The 14,680-nt window shown below is 38.1% G+C and overlaps 4 protein-coding genes across 4 annotated transcripts; 2 read left to right on the forward strand and 2 right to left on the reverse strand.

The window, feature by feature from the left end:
• Window positions 1-254: 254 nt before the first annotated feature.
• On the forward strand, window positions 255-1,550 carry LOC129724700 (histone H3.3A-like). The gene has a single exon (XM_055679821.1). It carries the CDS (start codon window positions 261-263, stop codon window positions 669-671), a length of 411 nt encoding a protein of 136 aa, XP_055535796.1. The 5' UTR covers window positions 255-260; the 3' UTR covers window positions 672-1,550.
• An 8,253-nt stretch (window positions 1,551-9,803) lies between these two features.
• Window positions 9,804-11,644, forward strand: LOC129721619 (RING-type E3 ubiquitin-protein ligase PPIL2). Its single transcript, XM_055674379.1, has 3 exons — window positions 9,804-9,967; window positions 10,019-11,119; window positions 11,176-11,644. The coding sequence occupies exons 1-3, from the start codon at window positions 9,936-9,938 to the stop codon at window positions 11,612-11,614; spliced, it is 1,572 nt and encodes a 523-aa protein (XP_055530354.1). The 5' UTR covers window positions 9,804-9,935; the 3' UTR covers window positions 11,615-11,644.
• On the reverse strand, window positions 11,599-12,198 carry LOC129721620 (mitochondrial translation release factor in rescue). The gene is made up of 2 exons (XM_055674380.1): window positions 12,181-12,198; window positions 11,599-12,121 (listed from the first exon to the last, which is right to left on the reverse strand). The coding sequence occupies exon 2, from the start codon at window positions 12,078-12,080 to the stop codon at window positions 11,658-11,660; it is 423 nt and encodes a 140-aa protein (XP_055530355.1). The 5' UTR covers window positions 12,081-12,121; window positions 12,181-12,198; the 3' UTR covers window positions 11,599-11,657.
• LOC129721621 (MIEF1 upstream open reading frame protein) lies at window positions 11,986-12,507 on the reverse strand. Its single transcript, XM_055674381.1, has 2 exons — window positions 12,181-12,507; window positions 11,986-12,121 (listed from the first exon to the last, which is right to left on the reverse strand). Exons 1-2 carry the CDS (start codon window positions 12,355-12,357, stop codon window positions 12,083-12,085), a joined length of 216 nt encoding a protein of 71 aa, XP_055530356.1. The 5' UTR covers window positions 12,358-12,507; the 3' UTR covers window positions 11,986-12,082.
• Window positions 12,508-14,680: the final 2,173 nt, after the last annotated feature.

A 14,680-nucleotide genomic window follows, 5' to 3' on the forward strand; every position in this document is an offset into this window, starting at 1 on the left:
CATATTTAAACTTTAAACATAGCCAATACCTTTTACTGCCAAAAGTAATTCTCCACAAGCGGCTTTGTCATTACCGTCTTTATCTTCGGCTTCGTCAGCACGATGCATGCTGGCTAAAGGAAGACGGGTAGTTTTTCCCTACTAGCCTACAAAGTGTAGAACGCAAAACTCGACTATAAAAGCAAATGTTCAAAATTTTTGAGCATCATTCTTTCGTTAACGTCAGTGTTGAACAAATTATTGCCGCTTTACCGTAAACAATGGCACGTACAAAACAAACTGCTCGGAAATCCACCGGAGGAAAGGCTCCTCGTAAGCAGCTGGCTACCAAAGCTGCTCGCAAAAGTGCACCATCCACTGGAGGAGTGAAGAAGCCACATCGCTACCGGCCAGGAACGGTCGCTCTGCGTGAAATTCGTCGCTATCAAAAGTCAACAGAATTGCTGATTCGTAAACTACCGTTCCAACGTTTGGTTCGTGAAATCGCTCAAGATTTCAAGACAGATTTGCGTTTCCAGAGTGCTGCGGTTGCCGCTCTACAAGAGGCAAGCGAAGCCTATTTGGTCGGCTTATTTGAAGATACGAATTTGTGCGCAATTCATGCCAAACGTGTTACAATAATGCCCAAAGATATTCAGCTGGCTCGTCGTATCCGTGGTGAACGTGCTTAAGGAATTGCAGTGCTAGGATTTACAGTCAAAAACTCTCACAACGGCCCTTTTTAGGGCCACTGCCATGGTTAATTGAAGTAGTTAAGGATTTGATCAACTGCGCGTCATGACGCGCTTATATCGCCATTTTCTACACAACTACGCGTCTTCTGTGAATGACGCGTTTAATTTGGTGCTTCGATCCTTTCACCGGTTTTGTTCTGCACTGGCACAACTCAAAATTTTGCATTTTTGAGTGTTTAATGGTAAATATGTCGAATGCTGTTATGTTTCATACAATAAAACCCAGTTTGAATATTCACAAAAAAAATCCAGAATTATTTGTAAAAATGCTTTTGCCGCTCAAGTTGAAATTTCTTTATAAATGTAGTAGAAACAAGGTTTAGTTTGTACATCGTGCTCATTTATGTACATCTTTTTATTCTGTGTTTTCAACATCAGCTGAACGTTACTCATTGAGCTTATCAGTAATTGCAGTCAATACGTCTCCCAACATTTTTTTTCCTGTTGCTCTTATACCTAGTTACCTACAAACAAATAACTTAACAAATATTGGAGAACGTATTACAGGTCGAACCCAATTATGCATTCGAAGTATCGATTTTTTTGTTTTACTCCCGATAATCGAATTACAAATAAATTATCAAATTTGCGATCAACGAACATAAAATAAATATTTTCTCTTGTTATTTTACTTGTATGATGTAGTGGCGTAACTAAAAATTATTAGGAAACAAGGGGTAAAATTAGCATTGGGCGATACGACGGAGAGTATCGATACTTCAGTATCGATACCCGAAGAACCAAAAGTATCGAGATACTCAAAATATCGGTCAAAAAGTATCGATACTATAGCTGAGATCATTTTTTGAATTTTTGATAAATACATTTACTCAGGGTGGCCACTTTACCGGAAAAGCGGGAAAAAGCCGGGAATTTTAAATCACCGGGAAAAAAATACGGGAAAACCGGGAAATTAGGCTTCACGCCGGGAAAATCATCCTCCTTCATGTCTGCCGCTTTATTTGTTCAACAGTTTCTGAGGAAATGTCAACATGAGACCCTGTTTTTTTATGTTTACCTAACTGGCATGACTCTGCCGGATAGGGGAAAGCTGGTTGTTGGTTTCAGTTAAAGTCGACAGCGGCTTCGCAGCAAGATCTGCGTCAAATAAAATCAGGCTTGATCAGGTGGATAAATTTACTGTTTCGTAACATATATTGTCAGATTTTAAAGAAGTCAAAAAGTTATCAGCGTCGCGGGAGGCGTATTGAAACTTCTTGTGAATAGTGTTCGACATCGCATCGGGGAGAATCCGGTCAAAAGTCAAATAGGACCGGAAACTTCGAGTCTCGATTTTATTTCGAACCGGACCGGAACGGAGCTACCCGGTTTGTACTTCCCGATTTTTGGTATGATTTTAACCACAAGCAGCAAAAAAAAAATTTTCATTCTGTGTTGGACCTTTTGACTACTTGATTTTGTTGGGGAAAGACCTTGAAGAGCTATTTGTTAAAGATTTCTCAGATTTTTTCTATATCAAAAACAAACAGTAGCTAAATTATTTTTTTTTTCAAATTGTTTATTAAGAGTGTCAGTTGAATTTATTTTACGGACCATGAGAAAATTTCTTATACATTACATTGCTGGGGTCGTTTTAAAAGTTTTAAAGTCCCAGGATCGAAGTTTTTCGAAAAAAAAATTGTTTTGAAATAACAGATCTCAACGTTTCATGCATTTTGCATAATGCATCTAGACAGTTTCATGCGCATTTTTTTCATTGGTCACTCTGAGGCTGTTCTTCCCAAAGTCCGCTTGAAGTTTTGCCTGAGGACATTTTTCTAGAAGACAAAAACTCTATGCCCCAACTTTTGAATTTATCCCACGCATTTCATTGGCATCCTGATACAGAAGCACTGCAAGCTCGAGAGAAGGTTGACAGAGAAAGATGCAGAAGGAAGCAAAAAAGCGCGAGAAGGCAAAGATTGTCAACGATTTGGAGATAAAGAGGGCGAAAATTGTGCAGCAGATCACCATGAGGGTACTTGCTAAAGTCGACAAACAGCTAAACACGATGAAGGATGAATGTTTTTCATAGTTTTGTAACACTATTTTTGCAAGGCACAAATAAGCATGTGAAAATTGATTTTTTTCTCATATGTTTTAAAAATAAAACACCGGGAAATTTCACTAAATATCATCGGGAAAACCGGGAAAAAACCGGGAAATTGAAAATTGATATTGAGTGGCCACCCTGAATTTACTGAAAACCAGTATTCGATTCAGTGATTCGCGAAAATACAGCAAAACTATTTGCTGAACAGAAAACAGTAAATAAATGGTTGCTGGAATCCAGCAAAAGAATTGATGTCAAAAAATTTACGTCAAGCTGTCATTAGTAAAACGCACCAAATCGCTGTGCAGCTGGTACGGGATCATCGCTAAGCTCCTGATAGCGAATATGGGACCATAGCTAAGTCCTTGTTGGGCTAGATGAACTTAAAAGTTGAAATGATAATCATACATCTCTAGTTCAACAGTAATTTGCCTATGATCCGATGGGCGGATGGAATCTGGTGCCTGACGGAAACATGGTTCCCTTGAATTAACTGGTTAACCAGCAAATTGATTTATGCTTTGCTGAATGAACAGCAAATTGTCATAGCTGACAACCAGCAAGTTGTATTTTGTTTTACCGAACATGCAGCAAACGACCTGTCACTTTTATGCAATTGAGCATTACTGAATAATTAGCAAATTTAATTTTGCTGAACAGATTGCTGGAAACAGCACACCAAAAATCAGCAAAATTTTGGTGGTTTCCAGCAATGAAATTTTGATGTGCCGACTTTTTGTTGTTTTTCTGGTATCTATCCGCATTCTCTAGAGCAGCATGAATCAAATAACTTCACAAACAAATACATACAGGTAATGCAGAAATTCTGAGCTTTGGCAAACAAATGAATTAAACAACTTATATCTTCAAGATTTGTTTTCGCTGGCCCAATGGGCTGTGAAGCTCCCGTCTTATTTGTATAAATTATTGACACACTTCCATATTAATTGATGAGAAAGTTGATGACATAAAAAAGTTAGATATGTCAGCGAAAATAAGATAGTGAAGTCTACCGCTGAATTTTTCTAACTAATAAATATTGCAATTCTTTTTTCACTTGTACTCTAACTTGTGTCGACGGAAAGCATGAGTTAGTTTCCGCTTGCAAATATTCGATCTGGACAGTGTAACCAGAAAACTTATATTTGTTTTTAAAATACAGTCAAATTTCGCTCGTTGGGCTATGTTTAGTTGGGCTACGTTTTAGTTGGGCTCCCGCTCGTTGGGTTATAGCCCAACTAAATCGAAGCCAAACATCATTTCTGATAACGTTGAATTTCGTTTGAGGGGTTTGTGGATGCATTTTAACGCAGAAAGTAGAATTAATTGAAATAAAAACAAATGAAGCTGAGTATAAATGTAAACAAACAATATTTTAATCAATTGTCAGAGAAACAATATAAGTGTTGTGCCTTAATAATGCAACGTAGAGCTATGCCTATTTTGGAAAGTATTTGAGAACACGTTATTATTAAGCACTCTTTTTTGGCTTTAAATGTGTGGCTTAAGTAAAACAAATTTCGAATTTGGCCCTATGCTGCGTTTGGCTCAGATTTTGACAGTTCGTTTGGCTCACAACATTCTCTCTATCTATTTCTCCATCTAAAGCCTGTAGTACACTCTTTGTCTAATGGTCAAACATCATGGTTGTTGTTTGCCTCATGTTAAAATTGGAGAGTGACAAATAATTATCTTCGACCAAATTTTAATCTGTCAAAAAGTGCCAAATATTTGACGCTTGGCCAAAGAGTGTAATACAGGCTTAAGTTTTGCTAGTGCAAATAGACTTGTGCGATACTTATACTGACAGTGGCAGCTTTTTCAGTGGTTCCAGCTCGTATCAACTAGCTGGCATCTCCATCCGATTTGCTTTGCTTTATCGCAGCCAACATCGCAGCGGTTCTACGATGTGTGGGCTCCACTGACGCTGACAGACAGCATAACATAGCGTATCAAAAGTGGCGGTGATCTCGTGTACACATTGAGATGTTAGCCCTTGTAACATGTCAGCTAGCTGGTCCGTATGCATAAAAGAATATCGATACAAATATCGCGGTTTTCAGTATCGATACGGTCGAGTATCGGACGCTTGTGTATCGATCCAAAAAATCGAAATATCGTCTCAAAAGTATCGATATTTCCGATACCGATACAATATCGCCCATTGCTACGGTAAAATCATAAAAAGTAAAAAAAAATTACTTTGATTATTTTCATTAAATTCGAACACGTCCCAAACATGCCAGATGGGACATAAATGGTACAGTCTCATATTTAGTCTGGCGGAGTGGATTCGGGAACCAATTTAAACTGTTATGACGCGAACCAGTCGTATAGAATTTCCATTGACTGGTTCCCGTTATAACAGTTTAAATTGGTTCCCGAATCCACTCCGCCAGACTAGTAAAGTATACAATGACTATAATAAATGATACCAATTATGCCGAATGGGGCTACAGACTAACAGACATAAAACTTTGAACAAATTTTCAATCGAACTATCGTTCGGATGATTCCAGTACTTTATGAAAGCAACACTAGCACCATCTGCTGTCGTGTTCGCGCTGCGTCTTGTATTTGACATCAGTGCTAGCGCTCGTAAATAATAACTCTAAAATGAGTAACATTTGACGCATTTTCGTAAAAAGTGGAACAACTCTTAAATTGAGAAACTCCACAAATACTCAAAACTGAGTAACACTAGGCGTCTTTAAAATGAGTCATTATTACTCAAAATTTGAGTACGACATTACTCATTTTTTTGGGTACAGTTCAGTTTCATTACTGGCTAGAAATCCGCCACGGCCAATAAACGACACCACATGTTCATCAATAATTACCTTGTAATAAAAGTAAACAGTTATATTGCCTTCTGAGGCGCACACAATTAAAAAACATACACACTTAATTTATCTCGGCAAACTTCCCAACAGCTAATGGAGCTCGGTGAAATTTCTAACAAATGTCAGCAATATATTTCGTGGAACATTCAGCAAATATATCGATCTACCGTAAACCAGCAGGTATTAAATTTCGTTTGCCGAAGTTCTTGAAAATTCTGCCGAAAACTTGTAGAACATTTCGCTGATTTTATCAGCTGTTAAGTTCTCGGCAATAAAATCTAAGTGTGTATGCCACAAACTGAAGCACATCGTAATCATCTTTCAAAATCGGCGTCGTTATATGCGACGTTACTCAGAAAGAAGTTATATGAAGGGAACCCAAAAAGTGAGTCAAATTTACTCAAAATCAAAAAGGACTTCTACTCATTTTTTGACGTCTACGAACATCGTTCTAAACTGAGTCAGAGTTGCTCAGTTTATGAGTTATTATTTACGAGCGTGGCGGACGTGCATGTGTCAAATTGGTAACCACAAAATATGTATGAGATTGCATTACAGCACCCCAGACGGTGTTATCGCCCGATGAATGTTACTCGATTTTAAATGACCGTTTCTTGTGGCGATGGAGCAGGGTTCCAGTGTTACGTCTGTTAGTCTGTGGGGATAGGAAAGGCGAATTAAATGAATAGACCATTCTACGAGACGTTTCTGAACTCAATAGGGGGTTTTAATTTGAAAAAATACCTACTTTTTCTTATACTAATTGATAACTGACCTTTCAGTAGGCATTACGTAATTTGTCTTAGATCTCTACGAATTTTCTTTGATTTTAATATTGAAAAATTATATTTGTTTTAAATTTTCACTAACTGGCAAGTAGTGCACAGAGTGACATTGCTGTTGCTGGCTTTTGGGGAATATAACCCTGATACTAAGCAAAGTGACATTTCTGCTGCTGGCTTGTGCAAAATATAACCCTGATTTACGCGTCATGGCAGGGATGCCAGATGTGAAGACATGTCTTAATATTGAAAACATTTGAATGCGTGTGAATAAGTGGAAGCCTAATAATCGGTTGAATAACCGCACTCGATTTAATGTGTCACTAGAAATTTTGTAAACTTTCAACGGGTACCGTGTTTACAGATTTCCTAAGCATAAAGATATTGTTTTGTGTAGTGTGAAGATATTTGAAAAATGACCTGGCCTCCATGTGTCATGATTTCTTGACGGTAGGGTATGTCTTAAAACCACTTACAGTTGTTGAAATTCGAAATCGATTTGTTCAATAGTTTTGCTGTTTAAATCAAGAAAAGTCAGTAGAATATGTATTTCTTTTGACATCTCTTATCAAAAGAAAAAATAATATACATACCCCTAAAACACCCTATTGCCGAATTCCGCGTTATGTAATATTTGAATGGTTCCTTACAGGTCGGACCAAATTATGTGTTCGAAGTATCGGTTTTCTGTTTTGCTCCCGATAATCGAATTACAAATAAATTATCAAATTTGCGATCAACGAACATAAAATAAATATTTTCTCTTGTTATTTTACTCGTATGATGCAGTGGCGTAACCAAAAATTATTTCTTAGGATACAAGGGAAGGGGTAAAATCATAAAAAGTAAAAAAACATCTGACATTGATTATTTTCATTTAATTCGAACACGTCCCAAACATGCCAGACTGGACATAACTGGTACAGTCCCTATATTTAGTCTGGCGGAGTGGATTCGGGAACCAATTTGAACTGTTATAACGTGAACCAGTCGTATAGAATTTCCATTGACTGGTTCCCGATATAACAGTTTAAATTGGTTCCCGAATCCACCCCGCCAGACTAGTAAAGTATACAGTGACTATAATAAATGATACCAATTATGTCGAATGGGGCTACAGACTAACATACATAAAACTTTGAACAAATTTTCAATCGAACTATCGTTCGGATGATTATAGTACTTTATGATAGCAACACTAGCACCATCTGCTGTCGTGTTTGCGCTGCGTCTTGTATTTCGACATCAGTGCTAGCGGACGTGCATGTGCCAAATTGGGTCCTGAAGCTATACCGGTTTTATATATCATTTGAAAAAGCCGCGTTTCCTGAGCAAAACGTGATTTTCAAAAAACGTTTATCGTTTTCCTTCGATTTTTAAATGAAGAATAAAAAAACTGCTCGAATGGTCTTAGATGACGTTTCGCCCATGTACGGTATATGAGAGAACTTTCATTTAAGGCATTTCGAGCAAATTTTTATCCTTCATTTAAAAATCAAAGGAAAATGGTAAACATTTTTTAAAAATCACGTTTTGCTCAGAAAATTGCACTCTTCCAGCTAATATATAAAAATTAGAAAACCGTTTAAAACTTTTGGACCCCATTGGTAACCACAAAATATGTATGAGATAGCATTACAGCACCCCAGACGGTTTTATCGCGCGATGACTGTTACTCGATTTGAAATGACCGTTTCTTGTGGCGATGGAGCAGGGTTCCAGTGTTACGTCTGCTAGTCTATGAGGATAGTGAAGGCGAATTAAATGAATATTCTGGATAATCGAGTATGACCTGTACTTAGCTCCGGAAAAAGTCCAATCGGACCGGAATCTTCAATGTCCGATTTTTTCGGGCCAAATCGGAACGGAGCCATCCGGACCGGGTGAGAGGCCCAAGCACAATGGATACGTTTGCGTCAGAGCTGCCAGATTTTATTTTGAAAAATCTGTATGCACCCGTAAAAAATCTGTATTTTGTTCGTGTGCATACAAGTGCTCGAGTTTGGGGTAACTTGGCTTGGAATCCGACCTTAAACCTCGCCTGGAACCGTGAAAAAGTTGGCTAAATTCCTGATTTGATTCGGTAAGATGCGTTTCCGATTACACCACGCAAGACGTATACTAAATTCCTGAAAGAAAACTCAGCTCTATAACCGTGTTTTTTCCTATGAAAGCAAACGAATCAGGTATTTTTGTTCCAAAGTTTTCCCGATTAGCCAAATGTCGGATGTTCAGAAAAAATCAAAGAAAAACAATTTTCCGCTTAGGGGCCCTCCACATACCACGTGGACAGATTTTTGACGATATTAACCCCCCCCCCCTTCCGTGGACAAATGCCCATATAAATTCTTTTTTTTTTTTGTAAGGACCGTGAACATTACACCCCCCCCCCCCCCCAAGCTGTCCACGTGGTATGTGGATGGCCTCTTAGTTGAATGTCGGACGCTCAGCAGAGGTCGAACATAAGTAATAAAAGGTCAAAAGAAGAGCGTTGAATGTTGGCAAAAGAAAAGCGTTGGTTGTCGTCAACGCAAATACAATATAAATACAATCAGCCACAAATATTTCATGTTGAACACAGATTTTAAAGCCTGCTCGCACTTTTACAAATTTCCATCCGGGACAGTCAGACTGCTTGTAAAAATCAAGAAAACAAAGCAAAAATATTGCTCTCTTTTCCTCCCACACAAAATTATCCGCAATGCACACACTGCATACTGTGAATAAGGCTATCCACGAGACAGTTGCGATCAGCTGATTTCAGTTTGTTTTTAACTTTTGGCAGCCCCAGGTATGTTCGAGAGATCGCAACTTGAATGCAAACCGTATCGTACAGCGTGAAAAACAAACGTTGTCCGATCGGTTGCTCTAGTATTGCCAGCAGCAATTTAAGTAGCAATCCTTTGAACAACAATAAAATATTACTTTAAATTTTTTTCCCCGACATTAAAAAATTTTGTGCTCGGTTGTATTTTGGTTTTGAAACTTGAAAAACAACAACAACAATATCAAACGTACAAGCAGTGAAACATCATCCGTGGATTGCCTTATGCGAATCGGCTAGTTTGGCGGCTATGTGGAAAACGCATTTGAAAAACTGAAAACTAATGTTCAGATGAAATTTTCGTGAGGCACAGCAACATGTTGTTCAGTTCGAACATTTTGTGAACATCACAATTTTAAAACAAAACTTAACAAAAATTCGATTGCTCAAGTTCTGTACAAATCTGTATTCGAAATCAAAATTCTGTATGAATTCTGTATTCTGTATCATTTTTGTATCGTGGTCAAAAAATCTGTATAATACAGAAAAATCTGTATACTTGGCAGCCCTGCTGGTGAATACAGATTTTTCAAAATAAAATCTGGCAGCTCTGGTTTCAATCTGTCAAACCATATTCGATTTCCTGATCGTTGTTGTTATTGTTAAAAAAATTATAAAAAAAACCTAAAATCATCTTACTATACAGATTTCATTCGATTTTTTAAACTATTTAAACAAAGGGAAAAAGAAAACAACACAATGGGTAAAAAACAGCATCAGAAAGATAAAATGTGAGTATTATTTATTTGTTGAAGAATGTTTATGAAAAAGTTTGTTTATAGGTATCTGACCTACACTGAGTGGTCGGAATTCTATGGAGGACACAAGCCAGACTCGGTTGAAAATGAACAAGTCAAATTTAAACGACTTCCATTTGACCACTGCTTTTTGTCAATGGTTCCATACGAGCATCCTTACTGTGACAAGGACGGGAATATTTTCGAACTTTCTGCGATAGTTGATTTCATTAAGCATTTCAAGGTAAATCCGGTAACAGGGTCACCTTTAGATGGTAAATCGTTGACAAAGCTCAATTTTACTAAAAATCATGAAGGACAATATCACTGTCCGACACTATTTAAGCCGTTTACAAAAAACTCTCACATTGTCGCTAACGGAAAGACTGGAAACGTCTTTTCGTTTGAAGCTATCGAACAGCTTAATGTGAAAACCAAAAACTGGAAAGATTTACTGGATGATACCCCTTTCACTAGAAAAGACCTAATTACAATTCAGGACCCAAGTAATTTGGAAAAATTTAACATTACGACTTACCACCACATAAAAAATAAGTTAAAAGTTTTATCAGAAGAAGAGCTAGCCGAAAGAAAAGATCCACAAGGAAGGCTAAAAACAGTTTCTATGGAAACGCGAGATATTTTAACACAGCTGGAAAAAGATTACAAGGCACCTGAGGAGAAATCAGAGGATCACAAAGTGGCTGATAAGTTCAATGCTGCCCATTATTCGACAGGAGCTGTAGCCGCTGCTTTTACTTCTACATCAATGGTTCCAGTATTAAATCACGAGGCTGCCATCATTGAAGAAGATGTTATCCGATACGAGCGGGTTCGAAAGAAGGGCTATGTCAGACTGTTGACTAACTTTGGGGCGTTGAATTTGGAGCTTTACTGCGATCAAGTCCCAAAGACTTGCGAGAACTTCTTAAAGCACTGTCAAAACGGGTACTATAATGGATGTATTTTCCATCGTTCGATCCGAAATTTCATGATTCAAGGCGGTGATCCTACGGGAGTTGGTAACGGAGGAACTTCTGTCTGGGGTAAAAAGTTTTCTGACGAAATTAAACCAAATTTAACACATTCCGGTAGGGGTATACTGTCAATGGCTAATTCTGGACCGAATACCAATGGATCGCAGTTGTAGGTATTATATATTCCTTTTTATTATTGTTTCGTAACAATCTGACTGATTGTAGCTTCATAACTTACCGTTCTTGCCGCCACCTGGACGGCAAGCACACAGTCTTTGGTAAACTAGTTGGCGGCCTAGAAGTGTTAACGGAAATGGAGCGCGTGGAGGTGGATAATCGGGATCGGCCTATTGAAAATATTTTCGTACAACGTGTGCAGGTTTTTGTTGATCCGTTCCAAGAAGCAGATGAGCAGTTGGCAAATGCACGGGCTGAAGAACTAGAACGTATTCAACGGGAAGCTCAAGAGAAACAAGTAAAAACGTCTAAAACGCAGCCACTAAAAGTTTTTCGCTCGGGAGTGGGTAAATATTTGGATAAAAATATCACGAAAAGGATTGCAGACCCAGACACTTCACACAATGAAGCGAACTTGGCAACTTCAGAGAAAAAACGTAAAAAAGAACAAAAAATCAAACAACTTGGAAATTTTAGTTCGTGGTAAATATTATATATATTTCAATTACAAACTGGATTGCTACAGTGTTCTAATCATCCCCGAACTCGCGTTTTTTCCAAGCTTTTTTCATTTCCTGTAACCGAATTTTACGCCGGTTAGTCTCCAAATGTTTTTTCTGTTCAATTTTCCGCCTCTGTGCTTCTACAGAGTTGTATCCATTTTGAAGATTGTCTAATTTATCAATCAGTAATCGACGAGCTTCTTCCCGATTTTTGTGCAACGATCGAGATGCGTGACATTGTACTACAATTCCGGTTGGTTTATGCGTAATAACTACTTTGTTGCTAGTTTTGGCAACAGATTGCCCTCCTGGTCCACTACCACGAACGAACACTTCTTCAAGATCGTTCTCAATCAAAACCGGAACTTTGGATGTGTCAATAGTAGATTTGCAATGTATAAATGACCGGTTAAACAATTGGAAGTTACGTAAAAGCTTATTAGAAAACATCTTTAGACTACACGAGCTCGATCTAGTAAAGCACGTCCTCGCTTGAGAAAAAAGAAACGATTTAAATTTGTAAAATTGTACAATTTCTATAGACACATACCTTGTAGCAATATTCTATTTCACTAGGGTCTGTAATATCACGTTTTTGTTCGAACTCAAACCGTATCCGTTCCAAGTAATAATCACGGTCTGTGTATCTCAATTGTGAGCCGTATCGACGAAGGTCACGATATAAACGCAGGACAAGTTGCTTTGTAGTCACGGTTGAACCGGTCATGACGATATGTTTGAACTAAATAAAATTAATAAAAACTGCAGCTTTATAGTAAGATTTTAAACTTTGTATGTACGTAAGGTATTATAAATCATCATCATAACTTGAGCTTGATTTGTTTTTGAATTCGGTGTAGCTACACCAAAACTACACTTTTGCACTGTAGCTGTTCGTTTTTGCTAAGGGGATGACAGTATAGTCACTGTAAACAGAGATGCCAGAAAAGATGCTCGAAAAACCGGAATAATCTGCTTGAAATCCGAAAAAAAATGTGTCCGTGATTTGAAAACCTTTTGCTCGCGCAAGCAGAAGTCTGCAAAAATCTGCACACATTTTACGAAAATCTGCGCAAATATAAGGAGACTGACAAAAATCTACATGGGCGAAATGTCATTTAAGACATTTCGAGCATTTTTTTTATTCTTCATTTGAAAATCGAAGGAAAACACCCCTATGGCATCGCACCATGTTCCAAGGGATAACATTTCAACATATGTGTAAACGAGATAGCATATCACTGCCATTTTTCGTACACCTTTACCTGACCACAGAGAACAGACATTCATGTTCATATAAGGAAATTTGAAATTCGTGTGTAAAAAATTGAATCAAAATACGTTAATACACTAACGACATCTGTCTTTTGGTTCCCCAGTTACACTGCATAAATATAGCTGTATCGATATTTTATCGATATCAGTGCTTGGTTTGTAAGTGACAAAAGCGCCACATAGCGGGAGCATTACCACTTAGTTGTAAATGACGGTTGCATGTTTTCACACATCTTTTGAAAAGAAGATGAACGCCTGTTCTCTGTGACCTGATAGCTGACAGCAGGCACAAATCAATGGAATATAGAAAGGTACGGAGATGGTTTGAGTCTTGGGTTTAAAGGGTTTCTTTTTTGTTAACACTGATGACGTAGAAGTTAAAAAACAATGTCCAAAAATCAATGTTCGGTACATTTTTACAAGAATTTTTCACAAGTTATGACAGTTTTCGGCTGAAAATGTCTACCTGCGTCGTTAAACACTGCGAAATACCGTTTAAAATGGCATTTTCTCGTTGACCGAGATCTACGTCACAACCCCAACACGTGCTTCTGTTTACCTTTTTTCGTTAGTAATACAGCCGGAATTCGTTGGTTGGAACACGACTGCCACCCAACTAGCGAATCGTGTTCGTTAGTTGGGTGAACTGACAGCTGGGCAAATTTTTCATAGGGGAACGCCGATTGTTTGTTTTCTCTATGCTGTGAAAGGATTTCCTAATTTCATAGCGGTAAAACTATGTGAAAGAACTTACACTTTACTCTCCTGTCTTGCTACTATGGTAAATAATTTATGTATTTGGTGAATACTTTTTTAAACGAAAAATAGATCTTCAAATTAGAAGCAAAGTAACATGTTTAAACATTTTTCCCAACAATAAATAATATAATTTTATTTTAGTAATATTTTTTTCACTTTTCGGACCCCAAAATGCATTTGAATGACGTTGAATTCTGACATTAGAGTGCTTTTTAGTTGGGTGACGGCCTAACTAGCGACCACCCAACTAACGAACCCCGAATTAACGAGCATCCAACGAGCGAATCATTGCTCTACAAACAAATGTCTTCTTCTTCCTCACCTTCGTATACCTCATTGGGCACAAATGAGTTTGAGCCCAGAACATGAGTTCATTGGGCCGTATGAATAAAAGAAGTTACTCTGCTTCTCCCGTAAGATTTGCACGGGATGAGTAAAGCAAACGCTTTTATTCATACGGCCTTGTCATTCAATGTTAAACGGTATAGGCGAAAAAGTTGGTACAAAATGAACTAGTCGAATAGTACCACGCTCTGGATAAAATCACAGTTTGAGTTGTTTTTTAAGGCAGTGTACCTGCGTGGTCCCCGTGGCTCTGTAGTTAGCGATGTCGGTCGGCTAGCTCTCCCACACGGTTGTGATTTCGGGTTCGATTCCCGATCGAGTCAAGGAACTTGTCGAGCTGGAAATTTTCTCGACTCAGCACTGGGGCACGGTGTATCGTTGTACTTATCCTACACATGCAAAATGTGCCAAAAACAATATCGAAAACGAATTCTCTCAACTAATCTAGTTGATCGAGACCGCTATTAGCCCCAAGGCTAAGCGTGCGATATTGTTTTTTACCTGCGCAGCCCTGCATTTGTCTCGTTCCTACTCGAGCCGAGAAAGAGAAAATTCATTTTGTTCAATATTTGTCGAGCAGTTGGACAGGACGAGGTACGGAGTACTATGGGACAACGTGTACCAGAAAAAACGCCAGTGTTACGTATGTCTGCGAAATATTTCCAATATTC

This window comes from Wyeomyia smithii, chromosome 2, assembly GCF_029784165.1.
Source record: "Wyeomyia smithii strain HCP4-BCI-WySm-NY-G18 chromosome 2, ASM2978416v1, whole genome shotgun sequence".
Taxonomy (NCBI): domain Eukaryota; kingdom Metazoa; phylum Arthropoda; class Insecta; order Diptera; family Culicidae; genus Wyeomyia; species Wyeomyia smithii.